The sequence below is a fragment of the Macrotis lagotis genome, chromosome X (genome assembly GCF_037893015.1).
Source record: "Macrotis lagotis isolate mMagLag1 chromosome X, bilby.v1.9.chrom.fasta, whole genome shotgun sequence".
In the NCBI taxonomy this organism is placed as follows: Eukaryota; Metazoa; Chordata; class Mammalia; order Peramelemorphia; family Peramelidae; genus Macrotis; species Macrotis lagotis.
The window spans coordinates 612,665,807-612,684,912 of record NC_133666.1 but is presented as its reverse complement, the minus strand read 5'-3'; the positions used below and the strand labels follow the sequence as shown (position 1 = coordinate 612,684,912).

Sequence of the window (19,106 nt, the reverse complement as noted above, 5' to 3'; positions counted from 1 at the left end):
TTTCATTTCTTTTTTGTTACTACTAGCCATGAGTAATATATATTCTGGTTTATACATCCATGAGAGATCAAAGAGGAAAAGGACCTACATTTACAATATTTATAGCAATTATTTTTGTAGTGGCAAGGAATTGGAAACTAAGGGGGTGCATATGAAGCAGGGAACGGCTGAACAAATAAAGGTATATAGATGTAATGGAAGACTAATGTACTATAAGAAATGAAGAAAAAGATTTCAGAAAGACCTATTAATTGCATGAACTGATGCAGAGTCAGAATAAAAAGAACAATTTTATAATATAAATATTGTAAAAATGAACAATTCTGAAAAACTTAAGAACTTTCATTGACTAAATGATCAACTATGATCCCAGAAGACTGATGAATAAGAATGCTGTCCACCTCATGACAAAGATGGAGAACTAATAAAGAGAATGAGAAATACATTTTTTGGACTTTACAAATGGGGGTTTTTATTTTGCTGAACTATGTTTCTATACTTCTATATTTTTTTTATTTTCAGGGGGTGAGAAAATAGGAGGAAAAATGTTAAATATATGATTGATGAAGAAAATTATTTTTAAAATCTCTTAAGTCTAATTAATATTTTACTCAATTTACAAAGGTATCAGAATAAGAGATATTATTATACACACAAATTAAGTTGGCAAGCCTTACTAGTAAGGCATTGACATGTTTTCTTATTTTCCTGTGGTATTTTATTAACCATATGAAGGACATCTTCCTTACTTTCAAGATGTTTCTATTCTTTTTTTTTAGTTGTTTTTTTTTTTTTTTTTGCGAGGCAAATGGGGTTAAGTGGCTTGCCCAAGGCCACACAGCTAGGTAATTATTAAGTGTCTGAGGCCAGATTTGAACCCAGGTACTCCTGACTCCAGGGCCGGTGCTCTATCCACTGCGCCACCTAGCTGCCCCCGTGTCTATTCTTAAATGAAAGTACAGATAGGCATTTATAAACATAAACTCTTTAATTTTATGAAAATAAAATATATGCTAAAGAAGTTGAAATCATTTTTTTAATTTGGTTTTAAAGGTGACTCAATCTAGTGATGTGTTGATCAAACACTAATAACATCCAAAGCATATGGAATGAATAGAAGAATTCTTACAGGTAGAAAATTATTCCAAGATAAAGTAATGATAACTGATATTTATATAACACTTTAAAGGTTTACAGAGTACTTAAGAAATATTCTTTTTACCTTACAATAGCCCTCAGTTATAGCTCATGTGACCTTCTCAGGCTGAAATACCCCTGCCCCACTAATCCCACATCCCATTGATGAGTTCCTCTGGAGTTTCCATTCTATGGCAAGGGTCCAAGCTAGGCTGCCTTCATTCTCCTACTATCCCTGTCCTAACAATCAAAACTAACTTATATCATGCAGAACTGTTAATGCAATCATTATTGGGTTTGTTATATAAATACTGGGTGTTCCAAACATCTGATTGTAGTTTAAGCTTTAATATCTTTAGGTTTTAATTAAAACTTTTGCGACATCCTGTAGTTGATGGAATAAATAATTTTTCTAAACTATAAAAATGAATAATTGTAATAGCTCAGAAAATCAACACAATTATTTTAATTAACCTATTTTAGATATAAATATTTACAGATGCTATGTAAATTAAAAAGTTGAGTTTTTTTTACCTTTTTATAAAATGGTTGATCTCCTGGTGCTCTTGTTTTGAGAAATTCTTCACTATTGAACACTCTGTGTTCATAATTAAGATGGTTTTTTACTTCTCTAATAAGAAAAAGTACATTATAAGTCATGAAATATCTTAAAAATATATTAAACTTTTATATATAGTAAAAGTTTACTGAAACAATTACTGAAAAATATATATACTTTGCAAGTATCTTCTTTAGAAAGTCTAGCCCTACCTCCAAGTGACATGGATTAGATGATACTGAGTATTTTCTGACTTTAAAAAAATTTATTTATTTAAGGTAATGGGACTAAGTGATTTGCCCAAGGTCACACAGCTAGGCAATTATTAAGTGTCTGAGGCTGGATTTGAACTCAAGTCTTCCTGACTCTAGGGTTGATACTCTATCCACTGCATCATCTAGCTGCCCTATTTGCTGATTTCTAGTTGTTTTATGCACACAAGAACAAAAAACAATAAGGTCATAAGCTCCTCCAGGCTAAGAATTGCTCTTTATTTCTCTTAGCTCCCACTCTCATTTCAGTTAGGTTAGAGAACAGGAAAACAATGAGCACTGAGGCAGAATGAGAGGCTTTTATATATACATACATACTAATACACACACATATATGTATATGGAATATATCATATAGCATTCCAGAGGTGTAAAATTCCTGACCTGCAAGCTGCAATCCCCCCCCCCCCCCAACATCTCCCAAACCAGACGAAAATGTAATTGGGAAACAAATATTTAACAAAAATGCAAAAAAATACAACAAAGCATAGATAATATTAATTTGTGGTTTTCTAAGTCAACTTGTGGTCAGGGATCTGTTTCTATTTGAGTTTGAAGCCATCTAATCTACTGTCTCTTTTAGACAGAGAAAAAAACGAAGGGCATGATTTTGGTTATTTGTGAATTAAGGAAAGGATCTAATTTAATATTAATAATAGTTAGCTTTTAAGTAGCATCTTAAAATCTACATTATTTATTTCATTTGATCAAATACTAGGATTTTTGGTTATCTTTTAATTTTTCCCCCAGGAGGTTTCTCTGAATTTTCTTTGGCACTGTGGCATGACTGAAACAAAGCCCCATTTTTAACAATCCTAATATTTTAAATGTTTTCCCCTTATTTTTAAAGATTCCATTTATAAAGTTATACTAGTTAAATACATTTCTTCATTTCTCTCTGGTTTTCTCAGTTCCCTGAAAATTAAGTTCTTCCTCACACACAGATATGGATATATTAAGAAAAGTTAGAGCAGTGAAGTACAGTGGAAAGAATCCTAAAACTGGAATCCTTAAGACCTGGATTCTTGTCCTGGCTTGGCTACTCACTAGTTCTATGACTTGAGTCAAGTTTTCTCATCTAGAAAAGGGGATGATATTTGCATAATTTACCTCATAGGAATTTTGTGAGATAAACCATTTATAATCTACAATGTTCTATACAATGTGAACTAAAGATCAAATACTTATACATGAGATACACTAAAAAAACTCTCATTAAATTTCTCCACATTTTTGAATGTACTTAATTTATAAAATAAGTACTATTTAAAAGAGTTTTGCTCCTTCAGAGATCAAGCAAAAAAACATGAGCAATAGTCTAAAACCTGATCTGTATGTACATCTGGGAGTCAGAAACAGCATGGAAAGTTCATTTTTTCATAATAATGAAACATTTGGTTCAAAGAAGTAAGTACATAGTCAATCAACTGGCATCTATTATGAATCAATTATGTGCTGCTCTCAGTGACAGGGATACAAATAATGCATAGCAAGCAAAGGTTAGCAAAGTTACATGATGATAATCATTTGGGGTATTTTGAAATAAGAAACCTCAACAGTGGCATCCAGAGAAGTGACAGATCCCTCCTGGAACAGGACACAAAGTGACAGCAGGAGCTATCAGGACAGAGTACATCAAAGAGCCTGTTTTTCTTTGCTAGAGAACTCTGATGGATGAGAAAGCGTTACAAAATGAGAAAGAGAAGTGCTGGAAAAAAAAGGAAGAACAGAGAGTTGGAAAAATGAAAGACCCTAAATTCTCTTGCAAAGATCAATTTGATTGAAAATAATATTTCCAATCAATAATCTGGACTGCATCATTTTGTCAAGTATTTAGCATGCTTTCCTCTTATAGGATGTAAATTGTACATCAGAAAGAACAGTTGCTGGATCCCTGTACTAGTCCAACAATGACTCCTGTATTGATTGGTCATCTTAAACTAAATATTATTTATTTTAGTATTTTACTCTACTAAATCCACTATAGTAGATATGGAAATTCAAATGATGATAATCATCAAAGAAAAGAGACACAAGAAATATTTGAAACATCAATGAAGTCAAAGAATGTTAATTTATAAGACTCCAGTTGACTCAAATTTTCAGGGTTGGCTTATCCAGTTTTAGAATCACATTTAACTTTTGCTTCTTCACCCGTTGATTGTCAATAATTAATCAGACCAATGAACTGACTATTAGTACCCCTCTCCTCCATTGGAGTCCTCTTCCAATACTTCCCCATGTGCAGTGAAAGTGACCCTACTGTAAATTCTTAGAGGCTGTGTCAATGAAGCACAAGTTTCTAAGACAAACTGGAAAAGCTTCAAAAGTATGGCTCCAGAAATAAACTGAGTTCCCTTATACTAAGACATAGGTTTGCCTGCCCCAGTAAAAGGAATACCCACACTGATGAAATAAATCATGGATCTTTTTAAGAAACCAAGAAGCATTCCATCAGTGCACTCAGTGAGAAAAGGGTAAAATGCCAACTAATGCTATTAATGTTTAACATTCATACTCAAAAGATCTGGTGAAGGAGAGATATGAAATTCATAACTAAAATGACAACTTATGGCTTTAATTTAATCACAATCTCTCATTATTAACATGTACAATTGAAAACAGAATGTTATTGTGTAGCTTTTGTAAAAAAAAGTTATAAGTTCATACCTGAAGATGTTAACAATTAGTTGTAAAGTAATTTGCTGCATTTCAGAATTCTGTTTTTGTTGCCATGCCCTTCTGCGTGCTTGGACTTCACTTAAATCTGTGCTGGACATCAGATGGGAGAGTTCTAGATCATAGTGCAATTGAAGGCTTTCTAAACTAGAAGAAAAAAAGGGTTTTTTTGTGGAGAACATTGCGATTTTTTAAAACTATATTTTATTTTTCCCCCAATTACATGTAAAATTTTAAAAAATTCATTATTTTTAAAAGTGTTGCATCCCAAATTCTATCCCTCTCTCCCTCCTTTCCCCCTTCCTAAGACTGTAAAAATCTGATATTCTATATATGTGCAATCATATAAAATGTTTCCATATTAGTCATTTTGTGGAGGAAAGGAAGAAGAAAAAAAGGAAGGAAGAAAGAAAGAAAGAAATAGTATGCTTCAGTCTGTATTCAGATGCCTTCTATTCTTTGTTTGTAGTGGACAGTATTTTTCATCATCAGTTCTATGGAATTGTCTTGGACCATTGTACTGCTGAGAATGGCTAAGTCACTCACAGTTGGAGAACATTACATTTTAATAATAATTAGCATTACACTTGATAGTAGCATTCTTTCTTTTAACGTCAGATAACTATTAAAACTCTAACAGATAAATCACAATAGCGTGGAGATGATTTTCAGTTCTCAAAGGTGAGGGGCAGTGGAGCATTTGTTCTGGTGGGTCCAAACAAAATGGAAAGGTAGTAATTAAGAAAGATGTTGATGATGATGTGTGTCTGCTTTCCAGGGATCAGCTAATATTAGAGAGGCCTTCCATTAAGTATGTCAAAAAAGGATTAACTTTTTGGCCACAGAAACTCTTGAAGACCATCTATTATATTATATTGGGACTTCAAACAATGGAAAAATTCCCATACTCAACATTTCCAAATTCTTAAAGTGCTAAAAAAAATTTTGATTGACAGTATTGATCTTGTTTAACTACTTTACAAATATGCATTAAATTCCTATTATGAATAACACTACTATTTCTTGCTTGCCTTCCTTCCTTCAAAAGAGTTTACAATTTAATAATGCCATATGGCTTTTTCTATGAGCAAACTGTTGTAGATCACCTATTTTCTGGGAGCAAACTGATGTAAATTAACTATTTTGGTATATTTAAGGGTCATTCAAGATCTTAATAAAGAGGGGGAATGACTAAAGGAGTTCATTTCCTTTCAAAAATGAATAATTTATTTTTACAATGTAGACTATTTAATATAGAATTTTCGCTCATAAGAGGAGGTTAGATTTAAATAACCTTTAATGTTTCTTCCAGTTCTAAAACTTAAGTCAAAACAAAGAAATTTCCCCTGAAAAATTAATTTTTTTAACCAAGTTAAATGTTCTTTCATCAGCCAAAAAAGTTATCTTTAGATATTGGCTATATTGATCTTATTGATGAGGAGGAGGAGGAGGAGGAAGAAGAGGAATGGGACTAATATATATTTTTAAAGCACATGAGAAAAAAAAGCTATAAGATGCCCTCCCTTTTGCCTAGGCTATCTGCAGCCCAGTCCAGTTTTTATCAACAGGACCTAGAGAAGCAGGCACTATGAAAAGTCTTTCTCTGCCCTCCCCTAAACTTCCTGTCAATTCTCTCATTCAATTTCCCCTCTTCATTAGATTCTGACCTTTCATCTTCACACCTATGAGAGAGAACTGAGTTCCTACTCTATTAAAATTTATGGGCCCACTCCTCTAGATTCCTTGTCAGATGGATATAATCCTCATACCACTTGGATGAGCAAGGAGGCATCAACTGTAATATTTACAGTAAGAAGGAAGACCATTTGACCTTACCCTCTTCCCTGACACCATATCCTAAGGTCTACCATACCTTACTGTTTCATATCCTTCAATAAATATTGTAAAAGAAAAAAATGATAAATGTTGGAAAGTTTATAGAAAAAAAGGCACAATAATTCATTACTGGTGAAGCTAAGAATTGTCATGGTAATTTATGAAATGATTTTGAAATGCTCCAAAAGTCAGCTGCACATATCTATGACTCAGAGATACCACTACTAGGCAAATACACAAAAAATATATTTTTAAAAAAGACAAAAGATCCATATAAGCAAAAACATTTATAGCAATTCTTTTCAAAGTAGCCTCAAACTGGAAACCAAAGGATGTCCATCTATCTGTAAATGACTAAACAAATTATGTCATATGAATATATTAGAATATCATTATCCTATGAGAAATAACAAAATAGACAGTTTCAGAGGAAACTCAGAAGACTCGAATAAACTGCTGTGAGTGAAGTGAGCAAAATTAGTATTATTTCTACAATGACAACAAAATTATAAAGAAAAGCAACTTTAAAAGACTTTAAAATTCTGATCAATACAAGTATAAATCATGATGTTTCAATGAAGCACACCTCCCACCTCCTCCAATGAGGTGAAGGTCTTAAAATGAAAAATAAGATACAGACTTTTTAGATATTCTAGGGAATTTTTCTGACATGCAAGCTTATTATGAGGGTTTCATTCTTCATAATCTTACAAATGACAAATTACTGAACTACAAATAAAAATCTCAAAATCTCTTTGAGAATTTAACCAGAAGAATTGCATCGTAACCAATGCATTATCAAAGATAAAATTTTCACCTTTAATTACTCAAGCATAACAATTATTCATAGACATCTTAGAACAAACTTTTTGAAAGAGATTTTGAATATCGTAATTGTGTTAACTTTATAATAGTTGAGTGATATGGAATGAAAATCTTTCAACATATCAAGAGCCAATGGCAGTAATAAAAACCAAGTGAGAATAGAAAGTAGTTCTCACTCTTGTTGTCCTCTGTACTGTTAAAATTGTCCTGAAAGGCTTTTAGAGAACTTACAGAAATTAGACTTGAAATAGCTTTCATTCTATATAAAAATTAATCATTTTATCTACCTGTGGAATAGTTTCACTAAACACTAAACATAAAAGAATAGTAGCTAGTGCCTTGTCCCAGGATTTTTTCTAAGGATCATCAAAATGAAAGATTAGATGAATGAAATTGATGATGATGATGATGATGATGATAATAGTAATAAGAGTAATAATAAGAGTAATAATCAGAAGTTGAAAAGTAGCATGGTGGCATTTGTGTATAGAATTGGACTGAGAAGCAAGAAAGAATATTTTCAGGGCTTGCCTCTGACACATATGGACAATGGGACCCTGGAAAAGTCATTTAACTTAGAATTCTACAAGAAATTCTTAATCATCTTAACTTTAATAAGCTTAATAAATCTTAATAATTATAAGCTGCAGAAAAATTGTCCATATGTAGAAGGAATGTCCTCATAGGGAGTTCCTTATAGCAATAAAATTTGATCTGAACCAAATAATATTAACCCATATTCTATTAATATGAATATATAATCCCATCATCTAGAGGAAGCCTTTCCCAACTCCTCTTAATTCTAGTCTCTTCTCTTTCTTAATTATTTTCTATTCATAACTTATTTGGATTATTTTTGTCCTTTCAAAGATAAGCATAAAAAGATGCATGATATACATAACATCATACCATGATTTAATCATAGATCCAGGAACAGAACCCAAGTCCTCCAAGTTCTAGTTCAGTGAGACTTTCCATAGTATCCCCTGGCTTCTGCAGTATCATTTGGTCAGTCAGTTGGTATCTCTGATTGAAAATTCTTTCTATATGGCAACAGTGCAATTTTGAAAAGCAAAAAGCTTTTTACAACTGCCATCCTGGAATTGTGCTGCTGACAGGGGATCCCATTTTGTGTTATGTTTTTTCATTCCCTGCTAATGTCAGATAATGTTCTTCAAACAGCCAAGATGTATTTTGTAAAGTATATTGTACATAAAGCATGTGTTCATTACTAATTCCCATGATTAATGGCATGGGTATATACTTCATTGTGCTTTTAGAGACTGCATTATTTATCAGAACATCTGACAAGCTGGCTACAGAAAACAGAATTAGCCATTGAATATTCTCCACACAGAAAACCTGTGAGGATATCATAGAGTCTATCCTAGTCACATCTGGTTAGTGTAGATCAGAGCTGACAAAAGAGTTTAAGGGCCCATAGATTAAAAAAAATCAGTCAGCAAGATAATTCAGAAATAGCATTGGGTTTTTAAAAATTCAAATTGGATAAAACTATAGGAAAGAGGTCCCAAATCAATATTTTTAAATGATGATATTATAAACTTTAATATTTAAACCTTAGTACATAGAGTTTAGAAAGTAAAACAATTTATAACCAAACATGAAAAGCGAACAGGGCAGTAGCCAGCAAAGGGTCTGCCTAGAAATGTTAATAATACTAGAGTTGAGAGCTTTTCCAATAAACTCTTCACCCCTATAAACATAGGTATCTAGTACAACAAGTAAAACACAATTAAAAATTCATCCATCCATTCAGTACATACTAAAGGGGCTATCCCGTAAAAGGCATCAAGATAAAAATGCTATCATCTGCTGTCAAGAAACTTAAAATCTATTAGGGGGTTTATAAACCATATTGCTGCAACACAAAGCTCAAAACAGAATGTAGGAATTGGATAAGAAAGGGATAAGCAAAGAAATCCCTCCTCTTCAGAAGAAGTAGTGACTGAATGGTCATTGTAAGCTGAAAAAGCCAGCTGAGCCCTTCCAATGAGGAAGATTTGAAAGTTGCATGAAGGGAAGAAGAGTTCTAGTCAGAGAAAAATGACACAAGCAAAGAAACAGGGAGTTGGGATGAGCTAGGAAGGGTAGGGCAAGAGGGGAGTTGAATTTAGTGAGGGCCAAGAACAGAAGATAAGATTAAGTTAGTGCCAAAGTATAGAGAGCCACAAATGGCAACATGAGAAGCTTTTTGAAAGCAATTGAAAACTATCCATGATCAAAATGATATTTTGGCAAGATTACTGTGCCAATATATTCAAGATGAATTAAAAAAGAAGTAAGTGAAGGAAGGGAGATCTGAAGGATGGAATTGCAACAGCCCAGCTTCAAGAGGTATGTGATCTAATCAACAGATATTAATAGAAAGACAGTAATATGTATTAATAGAAAAGAACCTCTGGGAAGGAACAAAGGATCTGATTACTGATAGGATATTATTATAAGAGTATGAGGAAGGATTCACATGTGATTCTAAAGTTTTGCATCTACGGATAAGTAGGGAAATGGTGGTACTTGAGGGAAATAATAAGGAAGAGTTAGTTATGTACAGAGAGTTCAGTGTGAATAATGTCAGATTTGAGTTAAGAGATGAGACAATCAGGTAGAATCAGGCAACTGGAACACAGATTAGAACTATAAAGATGAAAAGATAGTCATCTTTTCTGACCACTAAGAAAGAATTTAATGCTAAATACTATATCAAATATCTAGAACTTTGGAACAACTTTAGAATTAAAGAAAAAAATTTAGATTTTTTTTCCCAAATTAAAAAAGAAAACTAATAATCCATAAATTCAACAAACATACCCCAAAGTATATGACCATATAGCCTATAATTTTAAAAATTATTTTTCAGTTTTCAAATAAAACATTCCCCCTTTTACCTCTGAATGAATGTCTGGGCAGCTTGTAAAGGGACATCTGGAATATCAATACCATTATCATCATCATCATTCAAGGATTTGGAATAGGTAATGTTTCCATTGTCAATATTTATTAGAATTAAGCCATCTGCTTCCTTTTAAATAAGTATTAAAATAAAAGGTTACTTTATAATGAAATATTCATATAAAACTTCAAAAAATTCAAATGCAATACATTTTACTGTCAAGAATAAAGCTTTATCAATGTACTTTGCTAGGATAAAATTTCAGTAATTTAACTACTTTTAGCTCATAGACTTTGACTCTAATATTTTCTTACATGAAGAGTTAATAAACAGAATAATATCAGAAGTTGAGAATAGCAAAAGTTAACACAACTGAAATTCCTTCTCCCCTCTCCTCTGAACTGGGAGAAGAGACTCCAATAAAAGTTTGTGGAGGCTTTTTTTTAACCTATTCAGCTTCTATAATCTTATCTACCAAATACAGCTAAATGCATTTTTGACAACCTGAAATACATTTAATTCTTGTTTTTCACTAGGATCTCTACAACTGACTTTTAAACTAGCAGATGCTAGTACCCAAGCCCTATTTTCTCTTTTTGAAATAGAAAACACACAAGTACAGTATGGGGCAGAGTCCTAAGATAGATTTAAAAAAGTGTATTTTTTTTTTAAGGTTTTTGCAAAGCAAATGGGGTTAAGTGACTTGCCCAATTACCCAACTAGGTAATTATTAAGTGTCTGAGGTCGGTTTTGAACTCAGGTACTCCTGACTTCAGGGCTGGTACTCTATCCACTGCACCACCTAGCCACCCCCTAAGATAGATTAAGATACAGAGCAAATAAATTTTATTTTAAAAGATAATTTTTACTCTAAGCATCAGTAAGAATCATCAGCAAACACAAGCTGATACTTTTTCACTTCTTATTACTATAGTCCCTAAAGGTTGAGTTTTATAAATATTAGAGAGATCTACAAATTAGTTTTCAGTATGCAGATCTATACTCCATTTAAAGTTTTAAAATATTTAGAATCATTCTGATTCAGCAGTCTTAAATAAGGATTTGTTTTCAAATGGGATATACATTAGTTTTAAGCCCCAGTTCTTTTTCTGGCTCCATAGTTCTTGGAAGTAAAACATAATGTAAATCTAGAAGCTAAATAATGGTATCCTTTGTCTTACTGTTTGAGTGTGGGGTGGGGAGAACTGCATATAACTGTTTAGATATTGTAAATATCTCTAAGAAGTTGTTGGGATTCAAATCAAGTTTCTTCACCTAGCACAAGACTATAAAGAGAAATAAAACTAAAGAACCAAATTCAGAACTTGGTTAGTGTTTTACTTCACTACAGCCAACTGGAATTAGCCATCAGTAAAAAAGCCAAAACAGGCTTTCCTTATGAAAATTCTGGAGACAGAGTGTTGTTCACTGAGGGCTAAAAATAGAAATGACACATTAATATTATGATGTGGTTTCTTTTTCCCCCTTTACTACCCAGACTAAATGACATCTTTTAGTTTCTTCCATTGAGTGTCTGAATAGCCTTTTCTTTAAACAAAATTTTCCCCCAGTGAATCATGCATTTTAACATGAAAACTTAACTACACCCAATTACCCCCATCACTCATATCCTTAAATATGACTAGCACTAGACACACCTCCTCTGGTCACTTCTGGCTGACAATAGCACTTAAAAAAAATGACTTCCTAACCAAGCTACCTACTAAATCCCAGTAGATTAAAAAAAATGTCATGACTCATATAGTATTTTTAAGTGTAAAAAAAGTACCTTCCCCACAAAAGCTGTTTGAGATATGCAGAGCAGGAATTATCATGTTAATTTTACAAGGGTGGAAACTGAGACCCAGTTAATTAATTTTCCCTCATGGCTATGCAAGTTCAAAAATGTAGAAATAGAATGCTAACTCAGATCTCCCGATTCCATGTCAAATGCTCTAATGCCAGATTGCCCCTCCAATTTAACTCTTCTCCCATTGAGGGTAATGTGAGTTCTGACTGAATCCTAGATCCTGCTCTGAAGTCTATATACAGAGATATAAAAACATAACCTATCTTGTTCAATACTGAAATATAGTACAGAACTTTCATTTTTAAACAATTCCTTACTAGGAAATAAGTAACTCGAGGAACACTTACTTGGAATGTTATATATTGAAGTGAATATAAATAGATTTAAAATGCACATAACACAACACTACTGGGCTCTCAAAAGCAAAAAAAATAGGATTTGATTTACAGAAGCATAATTGATTTACAGAAGCAAATAACTGATTTACATCACTACAAGTCCTCATTACTATGTCTGATTATATTACAACCAGTTTCAGGAATAAAAAGCAATAAAATTCTTGCACAAATGTTTAAAATTAATTGTTTTGAGGATATGCTTAAACCACCCTTACTAATTGATGATCTTCCCTCCCCCATCTCATAGCACCAGTCTTCTGAAGAGTTCAGCAGTCTTTCAAATATATCACCACTTACTCATGATTTTCAGCAATATTGTTCTTAGTAGTTAAAAATATAGTCAGACATTCTACATCTCACCTTGCTAACTTCTTCAAAGTGATCAAGATGACAACCCATGAGGAAAGATGTAGGAGCCATTACAAAGTCCAGCATCTGACCAGAAAGAATGGGTACATAGGTGTGTTGCCACTGGATAGGGTGAAGATAGATCATAAAGCACTCAGCAATGAGAGTGAGCAGAGCCCAATCCGAAGAGAAAAAGACGATCCGCTGTTCAGTTAAAATACAAGCTATGATCTAGTGGGAGGAAAAAAAAAGTTTTGAGGATCTATTCATTCACTGATCTAGTCTTAGATGAATATTCCTGACTCAGGCTGTTTTTTTTCAGGCTGTTTTCACTAGTTGTTCCCATATCTGCAATGCTCTTCCTCACAAGGTCCTACTTTTGACATGAAGACTTTCCCAATCTTCCCTAATGTTAGTGTCTTCCCTCTGCTTATTATCTCCAAATGATTTCTTATTTATACAGTTAGTTTTGTGTTGATCCCCAATAAAATCATGCATTCTTTGAGAACATGGCCTTTCCTTTCTATCCCTAGGGTTTAATATATACTAGCTGATCTGATTTTATGTAAATGCAAGCATATAACAGAAATAGTACCCTGTAAATATAAGTCAAATAAGTACATATTATAGCTTAGTATTTTGTGACAAGGATAGCAATAAAGCATCCCTAAATACACATTATATTTTAAACAAAAGGAGTCTAGTAATGTAAGATGTCAAACTGATCACAAAGATAGGGATTAGCCTGTTTACTATGGACAAGCAAGAAATAAACTTTTCATCAAATTACACAATCTTAAGAGGTGGGAAGGACTTCAACTTCAAATGTTATGCTGTCCAATCTGTACCCAAAAGAGTACTCTTTACAGCAGTGGTTCTTAAAGTTTTCGGTTTCAGGATTTCCTTGAACTTTTAAAAATTATTCAGGATTCCCAAGCACCTTCTGTTATACAATATTATAAATTAACCATATTAGACTATGATCAATAATAGAAATAATCAATATTTATCAAAACATCTTAGCATTATTATGAAAATAGTTTTGACCTTATAGACCCCCTGAAAGGGTCTCAAGGACACACTTTGAGAAACATTGCAATACAACATCCTCAACTAATATTCAACAATCTTTGAATAATAGCCAACATTTATATAGTGCTTTAAGGTTTGCAAATTGTTTTACAAATATCATCTCATTTGATCTTCATAACAACCCAGAAAGGTAAATGCTAGAGATGATAATCCCTATTTTACAGATGAGGAATTGAGAAAGAGATTAAGTGACTGCCTAGGGTCTGATCCCAGATCCAGGGGTCTATTCATTACATACCTACCTCCTGAGGCAGTCTATTTCCCTTCTAGATAATTCTAATTATTTAGAATTATTTACCACATCAAAATATAATCCATATCCCAATAACTTTCTATTAGTTTAAATTTTGTTCTAGAATCTATGCAAAACCCATCTAATCTCTCTTTCCCCCAAAGGTCTTTCAAATATTTGAAGATAACCATCAAAATCTTTTCTCTAGACTAAATATCTCCAGTTATTTCACCCAGATCTTTTATGGTCTGGTTCAGTCTGATCAGGGATACTCTCTTAATCTGCCTCAATTCCCATTATCCCTTTTCAGATGGCAGACTGGAGCAATAGTTCCTAGGCCAAGATTCTAGTTGCAGGCAACCATCTTTCCAGCCCCCCCCAAAAAAAAAACTCAGGAATACAACTGTCCTTCCTTCCATCCCTTCCAATCATAGCTTGAAAGCTCACTGCCAAGCATAAAGGAACAAGGACATTTCTATCCAGAAATATGCTTTTAAAACAATTATTTGGCTGCTAAAAATGTTTAGGTGGCTTTAAAATATGGAATTAATACAAAATCAACATTCAGATTTGGTTCTGGTTTCCACTGAGTGCTTGCTCTGATATATCAAGTACTTGAAATCAAAAGTGTATGTCAAAGTTTCAAACTACCTTAAGGTCCTGATTAGATACCTTTCTAGCCTCAAAATGCTATGAGTCTGATTAATATTTAAGATTTACTATTATCAGCTCTAATCACTCTTTGAATCCCCCATTCCAAAACACTATGAACCTATTATTTGCAAATAAAATATAGACCAAACATTTTTTTACGCAGGGCGCACAAGACTCCTCTTCTGGAAATTTCTAATTGTGATAATACCAGAATCATAGGATTTAAATTTAGGAATTTGGACTTTCATCCAGTCCAAGGAAATTGAGGTCCAGAGTGGTTAAATCATACAACACAACAATTTTGATGCTACTTTAAACTAGCGAGAATGGAATTTGACTGGCATTAAAAGATACTTACCTGTAGTACCTTCTCAGGTTTGAAGCACAATAAAGGAAGGTGAAGATCCAGGTCTATAATGGGGCTGTCAGGATCCACCCGTGAAGGAAATACCACCTGTAGTGGTTTCATGTTAAATACCTTAGAAAATCAATATTAAGATTTAACACTGATGCTATGACTGATCCTTAAGTAGAAACATGATAGTTTAAAAATGATAGATCAAGGAAATTTAAGGCAATAAAATCTCACTAATCTACAAGTAGGGAAGGAGATATTTCTAGTAGGAGATATTAGAAAATATTTCTAAAAAAACATACAATGCTATTGTATAACTCCCATTAAAATGTTAGCTCCTTAAGAACAAAAACGATTTTCCTTTTTTTTTTTCGGTAGAACAGTGTGGTATGAAGTATACATTCAAAAAATTATTGTCTGCCAATTGGTTGACTCCTGCACATCCATTAATTCAAACAAGGTTAACTAACATGTGACCAAATAGAAGTCTTTGAAACCTGCTCTAATAGATAAAAATGATTTATAATTGCCATATGAATTGTTGGCATGAATAAAAATTCTCATAAAGCACTTAAAAACTGTTTTGCCTCTTAAACAGTTGGTTATGCACTGTAAATGAATTTCATTCATTTGCTTAGCAGATCCCTTTTTTCACAGTGAGAACAAAAATAAAGATTAGCTACATGCCCAAATTAGTGGAGTCCAAATTTATCAAATTACTGGATTCCAGAAGTATCCCAGTTATAATTCTGTCATTTAATTTTTCTTAAAAACATACTTGACAAAAAAAGTTCTAAGACTGAAAATGTGATAAACTGGAGAAATATTTACAAACTGTCTTTCAGAAAGAAAAAAATTCAAAAAGCTAATTGTTAATTCATCTGACAGGAATGAGAGATAGGGTTCACATGAGAAAACTTCAACTAGAAAAATCAGAGTAACTAATTCAGTTATGGCCCAATAGGAACATCTATACAAAGAAGGAATCTTTTATGGTTTTTTTTTTTATCAAATATCTGGCATCAAGGAAATAAAGAATTCTAAAGATGAAACAAAGTAAAATACTATCAGGTCTGGTCTATCAATGGTTAATCACAAAGACCATATGGAAAACTGTTCTTATAGGAGAGAAAAAAAAATCCCTGAATAGTTTCCCACATTAAAAAAATATGATGCACAAAGGAAGATACTGGTTATCTTGTTCCCAAATTTTTCTTAATTGTCATACAAGTCTACATTTTCAATTTTAATCTCACAATATTAATAACCACAATGACACTGTATAGTCCTCCCTCTGGTTATATTTATCAAGGAATCTGAAATGATCTTAAAATACACATGAGACTCCTTTTTTGGGAAGTTACATTTTGCTCTTAACTGAATGTTTAAAAAAAATCAACTAATAAAGACAGGGGGATTTTATACTTTGCTTTTTTCAGTCAACTAAGAAACCAACTTAAGGTGGGAGAAAAAGTTAAGAAATGCTATAGAAAATTGAAGTGTATTGGTTTCCTTCTCACAGTTTCATGATGAATGTCATTAATATACATGAAGTTCATTTTCATAATGATTTTATGAGTTGTCTGTTACTGTTATGTGGGATTGGTCTGTCCCTCTCATTTACAAATCATATTGGGACAAATCTGGAGACTGGTACTGACTACATCAATCTTTAGAACATTACAGGGTCTCTTCATTGGGATATATTATTTTTCAGTCATTCAAATAAGTATTTAATATTTACTGCTTGCCAACCATTGTTCTAAGTACTCAGACTACCAATGCCCCCCCACCACCACATTCTTATCGAGAGAGAGAACATGTAAATAACCAGGTCCATAAAGATGGAGGGAAATATATCCATGCTGGATAGTACACTAATCCACAAAGGAAAAATTAATAAATAAAACTTTCTTATGTTCAAGTTTCTGATATAGAGTTGGATGTCCAGTTCATTAAGTTAGCATATATATTAAGTATATATTTAAGGACACTATGGATGGACAGTGAATTGGGCTCAGTTGAGCAGGAGCAAGCTAGATTCATCAGTAAAACTGCAGTGTTTCCAATGATTCCAAGCTGGCTCTGGTCCAAAAACCTATCTTTTTAAATACAAACATTCTGGAGGTGTTATCTAGTTAGTAATTTTGGAATAGCAATCTCTATAGAAATGGAAAAGTCATGAGTAACACAATGGGAAACAGAATGACAAATGTTAGGCATAAACTATAGCCTATTTCTAAAAATGATTTACATATAAGATTGGCAGCCTGGAGATGCTGACTCAGAAATACTAGAGTAAAGGAGATGAATGTCCACAATGTTACCCAGGCAATGATGTAATGTTAAAAACAAGAAAACTTGGAGAAGTCTCAAGAATATTGGGTAGATGGATCCTCTGTGAAGAACCTATGACATATATAAAGTTCAGAAGCACTGCACAGATGAGTTTTCATCTGTGCAATTGGAGGAAATAAATAATAGTGAATAGTAAGATTGTATATAGCGCTTCAAGTTTGTCAAAGTGCTTTACATATCAGAATTCATTGGACTGATGAAATCACAAATCCAATGAGACACTGAAGACATAGACCATGTTTCAAATGACCACATGAGATTTTTAGCTCACCAATGGAGAGGGCCTCTCACTGGAAGCAAAGGGTTTACTAAAGCATTTTCTCACTAAGTTCCTGGGGTTCTAATTCCTTTTTTTTTTTTAGGTTTTTGCAAGGCAAACGGGGTTAAGTGGCTTGCCCAAGGCCACACAGCTAGGTAATTATTAAGTGTCTGAGACCGGATTTGAACCCAGGTACTCCTGACTCCAAGACCAGTGTTTTATCCACTACGCCACCTAGCCACCCCATGGAGTTCTAATTCCAATTGTGCCAATGATAAAAGTGTGTGATATTGGGCAAATCATTTAACTTCTCTGAAATTACCCATTTTTCTGGAATGAAAGAATTTTGAAACTAGACAGGGACATTTAATTCAACCTTTCATTTTACAGATGAAAAACTCTATGACCTCAAGAGATAAAGTCAAAAATCCTTTTGACTTTCTCAAGTCAAAATTGGAGGTCTCTTGACACATCTCTCAACAGGCTGTTGGTTAATAACCAGAATCTGAGTTTCCAGGATCCCAAATCAAGGTTGTCACAGCTTTACAAATATGATCAACTCTCATTAACATACAACTCTACAGAGGTGATTGCAAGACTTCTGAATAAGAAAATGCCAGATCAATCAACTTTTATGAAATTCATTTAGAAATTCATTAATAGATTTTTTTCCTATTCAATTTTTACTCTTCTGATAATCACTTCAAGAAATGCTAAAAAACATCCTTATTCCTGAGAGGGGATGATGTATAAGTATTGAAAGGAGGAACTGGTTCACCCTCTGGTTCAGGTACTTTCTAGCTATGACAGCAACAGGAAAACATGGTGTCTCAAAAATCTTAGTGGGGTTTTAAACTAATAGCTTATGCTGTTATTTATAAACTTTAATAGCATAAAACAGCACTAAGACTTTTGAATCACCCATATGAATTTCTTCATCTATAAAATGAGTATAATTCTTACATAAACACATTACAAGTTTGCTATTAGGAAATAGTTTAGTAATTTAAAGGAAAAAGTTATAGGATTAAAGGTTTGAAAAAGATTTTAAAAGATACTATGGTTCAGGAATTTTTTTTTATTGTTTTTTTTTTTTGCAAGGCAAATGGAGTTAAGTGGCTTGCCCAAGGCCATACAGCTAGGTAATTATTAAGTGTCTGAGGCCAGATTTGAACTCAGGTACTTCTGACTCCAGGGCTGGTGCTCTATCCACTGTGCTACCTAGCCACCCTGGTTCAGGAATTCTTAACCTGGGTTCTGCAAACATTTTTTAAAAAAATATTTTGATAACTACATTTCAATTTATTTGGTTTCCTTTGTAATCCTATTTTTTATGTATTTAAAAACATTATTTTAAGCAGAGTTTCATTAGTTTGTC

General features: G+C 33.0%; 1 protein-coding gene across 2 annotated transcripts in view; it reads right to left on the bottom strand.

Moving 5' to 3' along the window:
* Positions 1-19,106, bottom strand: part of DENND3 (DENN domain containing 3) — a 104,924-nt gene that overhangs the window by 50,698 nt on the left and 35,120 nt on the right. For both annotated transcript variants that reach the window (XM_074202765.1, XM_074202764.1), the window contains exons 6-10: positions 15,115-15,234; positions 12,791-13,009; positions 10,218-10,351; positions 4,639-4,794; positions 1,672-1,768 (exon numbers count right to left, since the gene is read on the bottom strand). In XM_074202765.1, coding sequence (XP_074058866.1) covers positions 1,672-1,768; positions 4,639-4,794; positions 10,218-10,351; positions 12,791-13,009; positions 15,115-15,234 — 726 coding nt within the window. The remainder of the gene's footprint in view (positions 1-1,671; positions 1,769-4,638; positions 4,795-10,217; positions 10,352-12,790; positions 13,010-15,114; positions 15,235-19,106) is intronic.